General features: G+C 41.2%; 1 protein-coding gene across 1 annotated transcript in view; it reads right to left on the bottom strand.

Moving 5' to 3' along the window:
- The window catches only part of LOC139388389 (tetratricopeptide repeat protein 33-like), a 47,403-nt gene that overhangs the window by 15,511 nt on the left and 15,287 nt on the right, over positions 1-16,605 (bottom strand). The window contains exon 2 of the mRNA XM_071135023.1: positions 9,478-9,559. Coding sequence (XP_070991124.1) covers positions 9,478-9,559 — 82 coding nt within the window. The remainder of the gene's footprint in view (positions 1-9,477; positions 9,560-16,605) is intronic.

Here is a 16,605-nt window from a genome sequence, read left to right as displayed (position 1 = left end):
TCCTTACAGTGAAGCTAGGTTGGCAGCATCATGGTGTGGGGATGTTTTTCAGCGGCAGGGACTGGGAGAGTAGTCTGGATTGAGGGAAAGAGGAACGGAGCAAAGTACAGAGAGATCCTTCATGAAAACCAACTCCAGAGTGCTCAGGACCTCAGACTAGGGGCGTAGGTTCACCTTCCAACAGGACAACAACCCTAAGAACACAGCCAAGACAACGCAGGAGTGGCTTCAAGGACTAGTTTCTGAAGGTCCTTGATTGGCCCAGCCAGAGCCCAGACTTGAACCCGATCTAACATTTCTGGAGAGATCTGCAAAATAGCTGTGCAGCAACGCTCCCCATCCAACCTGACAGAGCTTGAGAGGATCTGCAGAGAAGAACGGGAGAAACTCTCCAAATACAGGTGTGCCACGCTTGTAGCATCATACACCCAAGAAGACTCAAGACTGTAATTGCTGCCAAAGGTGCTTCAACAAAGACTGACTTAAAGGTCTGAATACTTATGTAAATGTCATTTTTAAATTGTTTAATACATTTGCTAAAATAAAACCGGTTTGTTTTGTCATTATGGGGAATTGTGCAGATTGATGAGGGTAATCAACAATTTAATCAACTTTTAAATAAGGCTGTAACATAACAAAATGTGGAAAAAGTTGAAAAGGCTGAATTGAATGCACTGTAGGCCTATATGTTTTGTATCACAACGAAAGTGGTCAAATAACTTCTTAAAATTAAGCACATTAATCCGCTTTACAAGGGATGTAGAGGCTAACTGGCATACATAAGAAATGTTGGAGTTTCAGGTTTGGGGAAAATAATATTCACAATAAAAATGCACCTTTGTAATAAATTGTGACATTTGCGATCACTTTTGTTAATGTTGTTTTCCCACTAATGGAATATTCACGCTTATAGCCTACTGCGGTGTGCGCATTGCTGCGCTTATAATGTGAAGAAATAGCTTAATAGTTTATCAACATTTTAAGCTAAACTTTCTGATCGGTTACGTCAGCCTCATTGGATAAAACAAGTGTTTTTGTGCTAGTGGATGTATTAATTTGAGATCTATCGCATCCCACAACTGTCCCAGACTATGTTTGGAATATTAATTTCTCGCACAGAATAGGTCAACTTTTGAAGTATTGGGGATAGTAGATGGACATAGGCTATTAACCCACTGTTCCTAGGCCGTCATTGAAAATAAGAATTTGTTCTTAACTGACTTGCCTAGTTAAATAAAGGTAAAATAAAAAATAAAAAGCTTTTGCTGTTCGGTAGGCCTACTCATCTTGTTGGCTGACGAAAAGTAATTGTGGACAGTTCTTCCGATATCTTAAATACGCAACTCGGAATTGGATAAGGACTTGTGCAGTTGCGTCCCAGATGTGTCTGTCTTCACTTGTAGCCTGTGAGAAAGACCAATCACGTAATGGAGAGCCATGTGAGTGAGAGGTGCTTCGGAGCAAGCAGCACTATAGGAGAAGGGAATTATCATTATTATATTCAGCCAAGGGCACAATGGCCACTGGCCGCAAAAGGCATGGATTTTGTTTAGGGAGGATTACGGCCACACAAAAGGTGATGCTGCCGGGAAATTCAAGGCATTATCAAGTGCTTGTCAAATTTTGAATGAGAGACACAGTGTACAGCCTGTGAAGAAAAACAAAGCAGAGCTCATGCCTTTCATGCAACCTTTCAATGTATTAAAAATCAAAACATATAGCCCAACGTTTGTAGAACTAAAGTTACATTAATAACTCTAAATTAAGCATATAGGAGTACATATTTCTTTGTTAACTGCTTAACACAGAATATGTCCCTCAAATCGTTTCGAGAACATATCCTTTATATTTCATTCAGCTTTGTTCAATTTTATTCTTCATACTATAAAATGTAAAAGGTCACAGAATTCTAGGCAAATCTTGTCTGCTAAATGAACTAGTGTAGCCCACAGCCATATGGCACAGCCAGATGAGGACCTAACATAAGGACAACTCAGAGTATGCTATTCTGTTCTTCTAAAATAGACTACATTTTCTTAATTTCATGTTTCTTTAGACAGGTCTAAAATAAATCAGGGATTTATTGTGAAGGTGTAGGCTATATTGCATGGATTTATTTGACTTTTTCAAATGTAGATGTTCCAAAGGTCTGCATTAGTGGCTTGTAGGGAAGCCACGAGATGCTAAATGTGTTTGTCAATTACCATGACATCACAAAATTTCATCAAGCAAATAACTGCCGATCTCCACAGCCTTTGTCACATATCTTTAAAAAAAAAAAAGTATGGGCGTGGATCAGAAAACCAGTCAGTATCTGGTGTGACCACCATTTGCCTCATGCAGTACGACATCTCCTTTGCATAGAGTTGATCAGGCTCGTGGCCTGTGGAATGTTGTCCCACTCCTCTTCAATGGCTGTGTGAAGTTGCTGGATATTGGTGGGAACTGGAACATGCTGTTGTACATGTTGATCCAGAGCATCCCAAACATGCTCAATGGGTGACATGTCTGGTGAGTATGCAGGCCATGGAAGAACTGGGACATTTTCAGCTTCCAGGGATTGTGTACAGGTCCCTGCGATATGGGGCCGTGCATTATCATGCTAAATTAATCAAATAGCCACCCGGACTATTTACATTGACCCCCCTTTGTTTTTACACTGCTGCTACTCAATCTTTATTATCTATGCATAGACACTTCACCCCTACCTTCATGTACAAATTACCTCGACTAACCTGTACCCACGTACAATTGCCTGTGGTTGGGATGCCGGTTAGACTTCTCTAAAACGATGTTGGAGGCAGCTTATGGTAGGGAAATTAACATTAAATTCTCTGGCAAGAGCTCTGGTGGGCATTCATGCAGTCAGCATACCAATTGCACACACCCTCAAAACTTGAGACATCTGTGGCATTGTGTTGTGTGACAAAGATGCACATTTAGAATGGCCTTTTATTGTCCCTAGCACAAGGTGTAATGACCATGCTGTTGATGAGATTTGAACACACAACCTTTGCGGGATGCTAGTGGTTTGCCTTATATGCCCACCCATCAAACCACCCTCCTTTAGTTTTGCCTTAAGTAACCATCTGCCTCATGTAATCATACCAAAAGTCACAAATCATAATAATTTGAATGTCCCGGATTTACATTTACTATGTTATGTCGAGTCTATGAGGGGCGGTAGGCTGCCTAGTAGTTAGAGCATTGGGCCAGTAACCAAAAGGTTGCTAGAACAAATCCCTGAGCTGACAAGGTAAAAATCTGTCGTTCTGCCCCTGAACAAGGCAGTTAACCCACTGTTCCTAGGCCGTCATTGTAAATAACAATTTGTTCTTAACTGACTTGCCTAGTTAAATAAAAGGTTCAATAAAAAATAAAATTAAAATTAAAATGAGACCAGGCTGGATCACCAATACTGGACAATTGAGGAGTGGAAAAACATTGCCTGATCTGACGAATCCTAGTTCCTGTTGACACAGTCACGATTTGGAGTAAGCAGCACGAGTCCATGGCCCCATCCTGCCTGGTGTGGGGAATATATTCTTGGCACACGTTAGGCCCCCTGGTACTAATTGAGCAACGTTTCCATTACCCAAATAATTCAGGCTGTTCTGGAGGCAAATGGCAGTCCGTCCCGGTACCAGATGGGTGTACTCAATAAACTGGCCATTGAGTGGGAATACTTTGATACAGAGTTCCAAAATAAAAATGGACTTGGAGCTGATTTCCTGGTGTTTTAGTCTTTTACGTCCAACAACAAAAAAGCGTCATGACACCACAATTTTTGCTTTGTAGCACCTGCAAATTAAACAATATAAGGCCAAAAAGTCAAAAATATTCCAACTTCAATACATGTTTCAATTATGCTTTAAGATCAAAATATCAAATATATGCTAACAATCCTTCCTCCAAAAATAATATTTTAAGGATTACATTTCGTAAAAATCATGCTATTTTTTTTGTCCTGGTTTAGTGAGGAATCACCCCTCTGGAAAACATATTGGTCCTGACATTATAGTGCAGTCCTACGGTCTATGTTATGTATTAATTTCAGCAATGGCAGGCGAGTTACAGCAGGATCCTGGTAAACGACCTGTTATTACATTACAAATGAGGGTTAGAGTACTGTCCATAATACACAGCGACCTCCAGTGATACACTGCTAATGACTCCATCTGTCTCTGGACTGCAGATCACAGGAGTTACTAGTGCTGTAATGTACTGAGGTAGAAAGGGCGGGCCCAGAGAGGACGTGCCCAGGAAGAGAATAGGTACTCCATAAGTGATTGTCTAAGAAATAAAAAATAAAAATATATGTTGTGTATTAGGTTAGAAAGTGAGAAAATAACAAATGGTGGATGAGTCTTAGGAACAAAAAACTCCAATCTCTTGGGTTCAAATTTAGTTTGTTCTGTGATTTATGTTTTTGACTGTTTTTCTAAGGCAAACGTTATATTCAATGGACAATAAAAGTTTGTCCTCATCATTCATGCTCTCATGCAGCCTAACAGAAAGACATCAGTGAAGTGACACCATGGCTGCAATGAGATCGATCTCATGCCAACCAATCAAAACTTTAAAGGAACAGAGTGACGAACACACAAAAGAACCATGCGAGCGTGACGGATGGACAGACAGACAGAGAGGACTGTGAGCATCACAGAGAAACTGAGTGAGTTAAAGGGAGGAACGTGATGAGAGGAAGTGAATGGCAAATGTCAGAGTTGTGTCTCCATCCCAGTCTTCTGGCTCTGAGAGAGGCATCTCACCTCTGAGACAGCCTTATAGCTGGTCTTGCAGCAAGTGCAGAACGTCCAAAAGACAGAGACCTGACTAATGGGGACATATATTTTTATTCCACCGACCAGTCAGACTATTCATGTGTAATGAAACACATCAGAATATAACTTAATGAGGGAGGGATATGTCTCCTCCGCTACACAGCATACAAGTAGACTTGTGTGTGTGACCCTGTTAATGTATCCCTTCTAAAGCATGACTAATCTGTAGCAACCAAGAATACAGTCGAGGACATGAGGACCGAGTTAAACAACATTTAAAACCGCACACTTCATGAGTAAAAGAACATGATATTACATTTCCCCTAAAGAAGGTAATAACGGAAGCTTTCATTATTTGCCACATAGGTCACGTAATGAATTTCTACTCAGATTTCATAATCATGGTTAATAATGTCAGCCATTAAAAGCGTGGAGGGAGAATGTTTATTGGAAAGGTTCAGGCTATAAGGAGAAAGTTAATTGTGTTACAGATACTGTTGGAGTATGTCAGGGTACATGTGGTGTGACTAAATCACAGTGGGGTTTAGATCGCTATTCTGCGTTTATGATTACACCCCCACACACACCCCCACACACACCCCCACACACACCCCCACACACACACACACACACACACACACACACACACACACACACACACACACACACACACACACACACACACACACACACACACACACACACACACACACACCTCTGTTGGCTAGCTAGCCTAATCTCTACTCTCAATGACACCTAGGAGAGAGGGGAGGGAGGGACAGAGTGAAATGGTCAAAAAACAATTTGAAATGAAATTGTACCCTTACTCATATAAAGAGACTCACTTTCAAATCTCAAGCTGCGTAGTTTCTCTCTTAACAGCGGGTCATTATGAAAGACCGTTCCCCGTGTCCAATGGCTGTTTTTTTTCATGTCAAAGCTCAAGTACACAAATGGTCCTAGAGCTAACTTCTCTCCTGACAGCCTAAAGCATGGATGGGAAACTTTGATGGGGGTGGGGGACACAAAAAAAATCAGAACTCATTATGAGGGGCCGCAGTGGCTTGGGGGTCTGCGTACCCACATCCATACCCACACATGTAGTCAGAGCCGGCCCTAGCCTTTTGGGGGCCCTAAGTGAAATTTTGTTTTAGAGGTAATTTCCTGCAATTCTACATATTTTGAGAGAAGATTTTTAACAAATGTCATGAAATTCAACAAAAATTGCCATGAGGCGTAGAGAAAGATTAGCAGTTTTACAGTTAATTTCATGCAATTATACACATTTCGCCATAGGGTGGAGAGAAATGTTTGCAGTTTTTAAAATTATATCTGAGTGAGAGTGACTAACAAATTCAACGGGTGCCCTCCGGTCAGTAATTAGATAGCTGGCTCGACTAATTTACCAAACAACATATTTTTATGCTGACATGGGCTAATTGAGTGAATGTCAGTGACTGACGTGAGAAACTGCTGATGCACAGCCACATTTCGAAATTGCAACGTGTGTATTCTACTATTCTAAGACCCCGACGGAGTCCCCCCAAAATATATATACAGTGCCTTCAGAAAGTATTCAGACCCCTCAACTTTTTCCACATTTTGTTACGGTACAGCCTTATTGTAAAATGTATTAAATTGTTTTTGTCCCTCCTCACCAATCTACACACAATACCCCATAATGACAAAGGAAAAACAGGTTTTCAGAAATGTCTACAAGCTTGGCACACCTGAATTTGGAGAGTTTCTCCCATTCTTCTCTGCAGATCCTCTCAAGCTCTAAGGTTGGATGGGGAGCGTTGCTGCACAGCTATTTTCAGGTGTCTCCAGAGATGTTTGATCGATCGGGTTCAAGTCAGGGCATTGGCTGGGTCACTCAAGGACATTCAGAGACCTGTCCTGCGTTGTCTTGGCTGCGTGCTTAGGGTCGTTGTCCTGTTTGAAGGTGAAACTTCGCCCCAGTCTGAAGTCTGGAGTAGATTTTCATCAAGGATCTCTCTGTACTTTGCGCCGTTCATCTTTCCCTCAATCCTGACTAGTCTCCCAGTCCCTGCCACAGAAAAACATCCCCACAGCATGATGCTGCCACCACCATGCTTCACCGTAGGGATGGTGCCAGGTTTCCTCCAGACGTGACGCTTGGCATTCAGGCCAAATAGTTCAATCATGTTTCTCATGGTCTGAGAGTCCTTTAGGTGCCTTTTGGCAAACTCCAAGTGGGCTGTCATGTGCCTTTTACTGAGGAGTGGCTTCCGTCTGGCCACCCTACCGTAAAGGCTGGATTGCTGGAGAGATGGTTGTCTTTCTGGACAGTTCTCCCATCTCCACAGAGGAACTCTGGAGCTCTGTCAGAGTGACCATCACTTTCTTGGTAACCTCATTGACCGGCCATTGGGCGGCCAGCTCTAGGATGAGTCTTGGTGGTTCCAAACATCTTCCATTTAAGAATGATGAAGGCCACTGTGTTCTTGGGGAGCTTGAATGCTGCAGCACTGTTTTTGTACCCTTCCCCAGATCTCTGCCTCGACACAAATCTGTCTCAGAGCTCTAAGGACAAATCCTTAGCATGGTTAACTGTGGGACCTCATTTAGATGGGTGTGTTAAAAGAAAAATCTCTATTGCAACCTCTTTGCAATAAAGAATTGAGACCAGGACGACATCAGCTGAGTGCATACATTTAGAAAGTTCACAACACATTTTAAACTCTTCCTTTGTAGGCGTCACCTCCCAAGCTATACATTTTATGAACCCAATGAGATTTCCACCTTTCCCCTGTGGAATGTCCATGGCCCTCTCTTTGTTTAGCTATCCATCTTCTGGGCCTGACCAAGCTCTCTGATCCTAGGCAATTTCCTCTTATCTTATTAGGTCCACCTTTATAAATTAGTATACACACAGTTTCATGGCCTAAACTCCATTAATACTCACAATAATCACTCGCTAAAAAGGATAAAAACAAACTACAGTTTAAATTGAAAATGTTACATTTTAACAGAATCCATCAGTGACTTTCCAAATCATGTCCAATCAATTGAATATACCACAGGTGCACTCAAAGTTGAAGAAACATCTTAAGGACGATCAATGGAAACAGAATGCACCTGAGCTCAATTTCGAGTCTCATAGCAAAGGCAATGAATACTTATGTAAATAAGGTATTTCTGTATTTTCTAAAAACATGTTTTCGCTTTGTCTTTATGGGGTATTGTGTGTAGATTGCTGAGGATTTGTATTTATTGAATCCATTTTAGAATAAGGCTGTAACGTAACAAAACGTATATAAATAAAAACACACAGTACCAGTCAAAAGTTTGGACAACTACTCATTCAAAGGTTTTTCTTTATTTTTACTATTTTCTACATTGTAGAATAATAGTGAAGACAAAACTATGAAATAACACATGTAACACATTTAAAACAGCTCTTCAAAGTAGCAACCCTTTGCCTTGATGAAAGCTTTGCACACTCTTGGCATTCTCTCAACTAGCTTCATGTGGAATTATTTTCCAACAGTCTTGAAGGAGTTCCCACATAGCACTTGTTGGATGCTTTTCCTTCACTCTGCGGTTCAACTCATCCCAAACTATCTCAATTGGGTTGAGGTCATGTGATTGTGGAGGCCAGATCATCTGATGCAGCAGTCAATCAATCTCCTTCTTGGTCAAATAGCCCTTAAACAGTCTGGAGGTCTAATGTCCATTGCTCGTGTTTCTTGGACCAAGCAAGTCTTCTTCTCATTGGTATCCTTTAGTAGTGGTTTCTTTGCAGCAATTTGAACCATGAAGGCCTGATTCACGCAGTCTCCTCTGAACAGTTGTTGTTGAGATGTGTCTGTATCTTGAACTCTGAAACATTTATTTGGGCTGCAATCTGAGGTGCAGTTAACTCCATCCTCTGCAGCAGAAGTAACTGAGGCTTCCTTTCCTGTGGCGGTCCTCATAACAGCCAGTTTCATTAAAGAGCTTGATGTTTTTTGCGACTGCACTTGAGGAAACTTTCAGAGTTCTTGAAATGTTCCGAATTGACTGACCTTCATGTCTTAAAGTAATGGACTGTTGTTTATCTTTGCTTATTTGAGTTGTTCTTGCCATAATAGCGACTTGGTCTTTTACCAAACAGGGCTATCTTCTGTATACCACCCCTACCATGTCACAACAACTGATTGGCTCAAATGCATTAAGGAAAAAATTCCACAAATATACTTTTAACAAGGCATACCTGTTAATTGAAATGCATTCCAGGTGACTACCTCATGAAGCTGGTTCAGAGAATGCCAAGAGTGTGCAAAGTTGTCAGATAGAAAATAGTAAAAATAAAGAAAAACCCTTGAATGAGTAGGTGTGTCCAAACATTTGACTGGTACTGATTAGCGGGCCGTCAATTGCCCATCCGTGGCCTAAAGGGAGCTTCCAGGAGAAACTTACCTCTGACAGTCAAATTGTATCTGGAGGTAAATTCAACACACTGTGATTGTATTGTACCAGCACAGAGAACAAAGGGAGAAAAAAGGTTCATACAAACAAAATATTCTGTTTGTAGCAAAGACAAATCAAGGAAGTTCTTATCTGGCTGTATCTGGCCATATTTGGCTGGCTGTCGTCTGATGGCTGGAGAATTGGCGAACTAGAGAGACAACAGGAGGAGAGGAGGATAAGTAGCTGAGAGCTGTAGTACTGTAATGCTGTAATGTACCTGGGACTTCATCTCGTACAGTAGAGGGTTTTCTGGAGTCATCTGGATGGCTTCATCCCACCTCTTAACGGCCTCCCAGTGCCTGAGACGAACACAAACACAAAATCAAGGTTACATACTGTACATCAGGGATGGGCAACAAAAAAATCTGAATTCATCATGAGGGATCGCAGTGGATCAAGGAAATGCGTACCCTACGCACAGTCCAAGACAGAGTCAACTGATTTTTTCAATCAATCTATTTGTGCAGTTAAACTACTTAACTCTTAAATAAATGCATTATATCAGTAGCCAGGGCCGGCCCTAGCCTTTAGGGGGCCCTAAACGAGACTTGGTTGAGGGTCTCCCCCACCTTGCGGGCCACAGTGGCTTGGGGGTCTGCCTACAAACATCCATACCCCACATGCAGTCGGAGCCAACCCTAGTCTTAAAGCAAGTTTTGCTGCAATTCTACACATTTTGCCATGGGTGGAGTGAAGATTTCGAAACTTTATAAGAAATGTCATGAAATATATTTTTAAAATGCCATGAGGCAGAGAAGAAGGTGCAATTTTACAGTGAATTTCCTGCAATTCTATCCATTTGCCATGGGGCGGATTTTTTTTTACTGTTTGAAAGCTAATCTCATGCAATTCTACGAATTCCCTGCAATTCTACACATTTTGCCATGACTTATGCCATGTTAATATGATATCTGAGAGAGTGACTAACAACCAAATGTCTAAAATGCACCTTCTGTATTGTTCTATTTTAACTCTCAACAGTAAGTTCAAACCACGACTGATTTACAAAAATTATTTAAATTGATCTGCGGGCCAACATCTCTTGCCCATCCCTGCAATCTGGCAATATGTCGACTACTTTTGCTATACCAAGCTTACAGAAGACCACAGAGTACCAGGAAAAGAACAAACAAAGCACTGTGTGTACTAAATTATGCATTGTGTTTCTAAAAGATAAACTTTAAATTGTGATGTGGTCTCCCGATTAAATGGGCGGATGGCAAAGTTGATGTGCTTGGTGCACATATCTCAGAAAAGTTTAGCAATCTTCCAACTACTAACTTTGATAGAAAACTTTGCAAAATACTTTGCAAAATAGATATGATCTTGAAACCGTGGAGACGGAAACACCTGTCCATCTAAGGGAAAATTAACCTGATTAATTCTCTAGTTTACATATTTATTCATGGCTCTACCGACTACAGGAAAATCCTTTCTCAAGTAATGCGAGAATTCCTTTGGAATGACAAACCAGATAAAGTTCAATGGGATATTTATATAATGAACATGCCTTGAGGGTTAAAACATATTAAAGGGATACTTTGGGATTTTGGCAGAGGCCCTTTAACTACCATGATAGCAGATACCCATAGACTTCCAGTCATTGCGCTAACGCCAGTTAGCATTGGCTTGCTAAAATACCTCTTAACTTCCTTCATGCTAGACAAAGAGACATAAACATGGTATCCACAAGTTCATCTGACTCTGGGGAAGTACTTAAAGGGCCTCATTGCAAAAATCCCAAAGTATCCCTTTAAAGGATAGAAAGCATTCATTTTTACTCACCAATGTAACAACATGGTGTCAAAGACTTAGTTGTAGTCACGATCTGGTTATCTATAGGTACAAACGGTTATGTATTTTGGTTATTACAACGCACTAATTCTCAACGTCATATGGAGGATCTACTCTGTGCTACAGATTTCATATGCTAGCTCGATAGCTAGCTCAAGCTGGCTAACGTTAGCAACTAGGCATGCTCGCATGTAATTACATTCCAGGCCAAGTGTTGGCTGTGGTGAAATACAATGAACAAATCACAGGTGATGATGTAAACAAGAACCAGATCGGGCTCATGCGGCCATGCAGCATGCTCTTCACAGACATTGTAGCTCTGTTATTTAGTGGGAACCTGTTATCAGGGCAGGCTCTGGTGCCTTCTTCCCATGGGCTCAAAATGAAAGAAAGTCATACCTGCTTGCTATTATTTTGTAGTACCAAGTCTGTTCACCTTTTTGTTTGACAACTTCTCTGCATGTTCTCTGTGAAGTCGGCTACTGGTGTTTTGTAACTTTTCCCGCCTTGCCTTAGTGCTTGTGCGTCAGCTGACAGACATCTGGAATCTATCCATTTGGGATTTCTCTGACTCTCCATCTGCCAGTGAAGCACCTGCTTCCCCCTGGCTTTGGTTGCCAACTTAGCCTGCATGCTTTTAAAAGTTTTGCTATCGGATGGGCCCCAGCCATTAATCTGTAAATCTCTGCTCTCTCTTTGCTTTGATCTGTGGTTGTGTTAGTTGTTTTCTAGCTGGTCCCCAATAGTTGGGCTGTAGCTTGCCAACAATCACCTTGGTGTTTGGCTAGGCAAATAGCTAGTTGGCTAAATAGCTAACGTTAGCTGGCTGGCTTGCTTGCTGGGTAAGATAGCTGCATGTAGCTAACATTCTTTGACAACTGGTTAGATGGCGTTATGTATTTCCAAAACTTTGGTTTACTTTAATGTAGCTGTAAGCTAGGTGATGACAGCAATTAGCTGACTCACATAGCGCTAACATATTGTTAAAGTTAGCAGGCTGGTAGGGCTAAGTTGATTTGTAACAAATTCATAAAGTATTTGCTTGTAAGTTTGCTGAAAATGTAATTGTAGCCAGTATTAATTAGTGCAAATGATTTAGTTCAATTTGAAGTTATTTCTGTTGGGAGTTTACTTTATAGGAAATAGGCTGGCTTGCCAGGTCCTCCATATTACATCACTCCCCGGAAAAACAAATTCTGACATGACTTCGGCATTCTGATCGGCTTATGTAATAACTAAAAAAATAGAAAAGTGAGGTGTAACTTTGCATTGGGACATTTTATACGTATACTAAAGCAAATCCTGGTAGAAATGTTACAAATAGGGAGGTTCAAGACCTTTGTAAGACATCACAGTAAAATGGAGGGATGTAATTGCAAAAGGAAATAGCAAAATGGTATTATACTGGCAAAGATTTGTTAACCTGTGCACATCGAAGGGTTGGAATTAAGATATGAATGAATGCCTGATTGGCCGCTGTGGGTAAAAACCCAGCACTTGCAGAAAGAGGAAAATAGAAATATGTATAATTATTTAACTACACATACCGTACATGTGAGCGAAAATAGCAATAGAAGTATTGTTGTCCGTTAATTTCCTCCAATCAGGGGAGGGGTCGTAGTGCTGCTTGTTTTTATATTTATTTATTTTTATTTTTTATTTCACCTTTATTTAACCAGGTAGGCAAGTTGAGAACAAGTTCTCATTTACAATTGCGACCTGGCCAAGATAAAGCAAAGCAGTTCGACACATACAACGACACAGAGTTACACATGGAGTAAAACAAACATACAGTCAATAATACAGTATAAACAAGTCTATATACGATGTGAGCAAATGAGGTGAGATAAGGGAGGTAAAGGCAAAAAGGCCATGGTGGCAAAGTAGATACAATATAGCAAGTAAAACACTGGAATGGTAGATTTGCAATGGGAGAATGTGCAAAGTAGAAATAAAAATAATGGGGGTGCAAAGGAGCAAAATAAATAAATAAATAAATAAAATACAGTAGGGAAAGAGGTAGTTGTTTGGGTTAAATTATAGGTGGGCTATGTACAGGTGCAGTAATCTGTGAGCTGCTCTGACAGTTGGTGCTTAAAGCTAGTGAGGGAGATAAGTGTTTCCAGTTTCAGAGATTTTTGTAGTTCGTTCCAGTCATTGGCAGCAGAGAACTGGAAGGAGAGGCGGCCAAAGAAAGAATTGGTTTTGGGGGTGACTAGAGAGATATACCTGCTGGAGCGTGTGCTACAGGTGGGAGATGCAATGGTGACCAGCGAGCTGAGATAAGGGGGGACTTTACCTAGCAGGGTCTTGTAGATGACATGGAGCCAGTGGGTTTGGCGACGAGTATGAAGCGAGGGCCAGCCAACGAGAGCGTACAGGTCGCAATGGTGGGTAGTATATGGGGCTTTGGTGACAAAACGGATTGCACTGTGATAGACTGCATCCAATTTGTTGAGTAGGGTATTGGAGGCTATTTTGTAAATGACATCGCCAAAGTCGAGGATTGGTAGGATGGTCAGTTTTACAAGGGTATGTTTGGCAGCATGAGTGAAGGATGCTTTGTTGCGAAATAGGAAGCCAATTCTAGATTTAACTTTGGATTGGAGATGTTTGATATGGGTCTGGAAGGAGAGTTTACAGTCTAACCAGACACCTAAGTATTTGTAGTTGTCCACGTATTCTAAGTCGGAGCCGTCCAGAGTAGTAATGTTGGACAGGCGGGTAGGTACAGGTAGCGATCGGTTGAAGAGCATGCATTTAGTTTTACTTGTATTTAAGAGCAATTGGAGGCCACGGAAAGAGAGTTGTATGGCATTGAAGCTTACCTGGAGGGTTGTTAACACAGTATTCAAAGAAGGGCCAGAAGTATACAGAATGGTGTCGTCTGCATAGAGGTGGATCAGAGACTCACCAGCAGCAAGAGCGACCTCATTGATGTATACAGAGAAGAGAGTCGGTCCAAGAATTGAACCCTGTGGCACCCCCATAGAGACTGCCAGAGGTCCGGACAGCAGACCCTCCGATTTGACACACTGAACTCTATCAGAGAAGTAGTTGGTGAACCAGGCGAGGCAATCATTTGAGAAACCAAGGCTGTCGAGTCTGCCGATGAGGATGTGGTGATTGACAGAGTCGAAAGCCTTGGCCAGATCAATGAATACGGCTGCACAGTAATGTTTCTTATCGATGGCGGTTAAGATATCATTTAGGACCTTGAGCGTGGCTGAGGTGCACCCATATAAAAAGGGGATTAGAAATTATGCAAACAATTAAATTCACAGAATCCAAATATAAAAGATAAAATAAAAGGCCACAAAGAATAGAACCACCCCTCAGTTTTGTTGTGTTGATCTCTCTACTGTGGCAAAGACGCACCACAGGCGCTGCTCTCCAAACTCCGGTCAGTGGAGTGTTTTTTTTCTCTCTTGTTGAAACATTGCTGTTGCTTTCACGCATTTTAAATGCATAGGCCCTATGTGGTAAATATATATTACATCTAATACTACAAGAATTACTAGCGTTTCATCATTCAATGCTTATATTATGTAAACTACTACATCGCCTTGGTCCGTACAATTGTCCTTATTTTAGCGCCCCAAAAACAAAATACTTTCAGATCAACTGTAATGTCAATACCATTGTAAAGCACAATTTCTCCCCTTTCCAACAAAATCAATTACATTACCTAAACGCTGCCCGTTTCTGCATAATTCAAGCAGGCAATGAGCCTCGTCGGGTCTTTTTAAAAATGGAGGGTGGGGAAGCGAAACTAATGATTGATAGTAAGAAGGAGAGATGTCGTGTGGGAAAATTGCTTATTTTCACTCCATCTGTCCAACTTATCATCTCTAAAATGTAAATAAAACACTATAAAGAGTTTATATAATGTGTCATTACATACCTATTTGAAGGTTTGTGTCGAATTTGTATCGGGTTTTTAGGGCGGTGCTAAAGTGATCTTAGAAGTAAACAGCGGCTTTGAGAATGATGCTTTGAGAATGATGATCGCATGCAATGATGAAGCAAAAAATGACTAGGTATCCCCCCTTACCCCGTCACTGTCCATTTCTTGTTTTTAAAGGATGAGAGTCGTTCTACACCTGGTGGAGAGAGATTGTAAGACAGAAATAGTTGCTTTATGCGTGCTGTACGTTACGACATGACACGTCCCGATGTAAAGGAGGGTCCGTTTTTTCAACTTTTATCCAATACTATAGAGCCCTTACCATGTTGATCAACGCTTGAATGGAAACCTAGTTCACACCCCCGGTTTTGAAGTCAACACAGTCGCTACAGTCCCATTCGTTTTCTTTGTAGCCTCGTTTGAATGTTGCGGTTGCGCACATTTGTACGGAATGGGGTGAGTTTACGTTAGGCCTACCAGTTTGAGCTCCTGTAAGACAGTTTCAATTTGGTTTCTCAGGGAGAGGGTATACAGTCAAGCCCTCTACCGGTGTCCGTTCAGATTTATTTTGTGCTATTGAGCCTGATACAGATGCCATTTCTTTTGGGCTATTGCCCTTGTATATGTGGTAAATCTACTTGGTGTATTTTGCATGATAGGGCACATTCACCATTGGATCACCAAGACCTGTAAATAAATATACACTATGAGCATGTCAACCTGCCTTGCCTTCAGCTGATTTCATGCCCTTACCACAGCTACAAGGTCCTTGTTTTACAATTACATAGGCTAATAAAAATGCTGTAGACAAAATAATGAAGAAGTGTCTGGTAGCTTCAATAAAAAGACAAAGATTTGTAGTTGAAAAAGTCGTTGCATGTATAGATTTTTTTATAGATTTTTAACTTGCTCTTAGACTGCACGACTTGGACTTGACTCTAGTCTTGGCCCATTCTACATGGGGCTCGACTTGAGACTCGAACCTTGTGACTTGAGACTTGCTTGTGACTTGGTCCCACCTATGTTGAGCTGTGACAAACGGCATAAAATCTGACTCATTGTTGTGTTAAAGTGTTTAGATGCGGATGGGCCGCAACATCATGAGAAGCATTGTTAAGCCCTTGATACAACTAGGAGTTAATTTAGCTCTAGACAAGACCTCTGATGTCTGTCTGGCAGGCAGGTAGGCAAGCAGGCAGAATGACCCACTCGCAGACATAGATCCGCCAATAGACTGATGCTGTAATACGACACCAATGCCCACAGATAGCCTCCCGTTTGATTAACCTTCATCGTGGAACGCAAACATATGCTCACACTGTATGAACAGTGTAGGGTTGATAAAGATAACCAATTAAAGTTATGAAATCAGATCCGCCCTGTGTGATTGTCCCTCATCGGAGGAGGATATGACATCTATTATCCTGAAGAATGTGAGCTTATTAAATGCCATACGATATCAGTGGTAATCTATGGTTCAAGATGAGTCACCTCAGCTATATCTATTGTCTGGTGTAGTTGATGTGATCTGTCATTCAACTATGTGACCGACTCAGATAGGAAATGGTTCATGGAAATTTATGATGACTAGCATCCGCCCGTTTTCCCACCAGTATTCAAGTCTATTCTGTATTTGAGTCATAG

The sequence above is a fragment of the Oncorhynchus clarkii genome, chromosome 29 (assembly GCF_045791955.1).
Source record: "Oncorhynchus clarkii lewisi isolate Uvic-CL-2024 chromosome 29, UVic_Ocla_1.0, whole genome shotgun sequence".
Taxonomy (NCBI): domain Eukaryota; kingdom Metazoa; phylum Chordata; class Actinopteri; order Salmoniformes; family Salmonidae; genus Oncorhynchus; species Oncorhynchus clarkii.
Note: the sequence above shows the minus strand (reverse complement) of the source record. Positions and strands in the feature narration are given on the sequence as shown.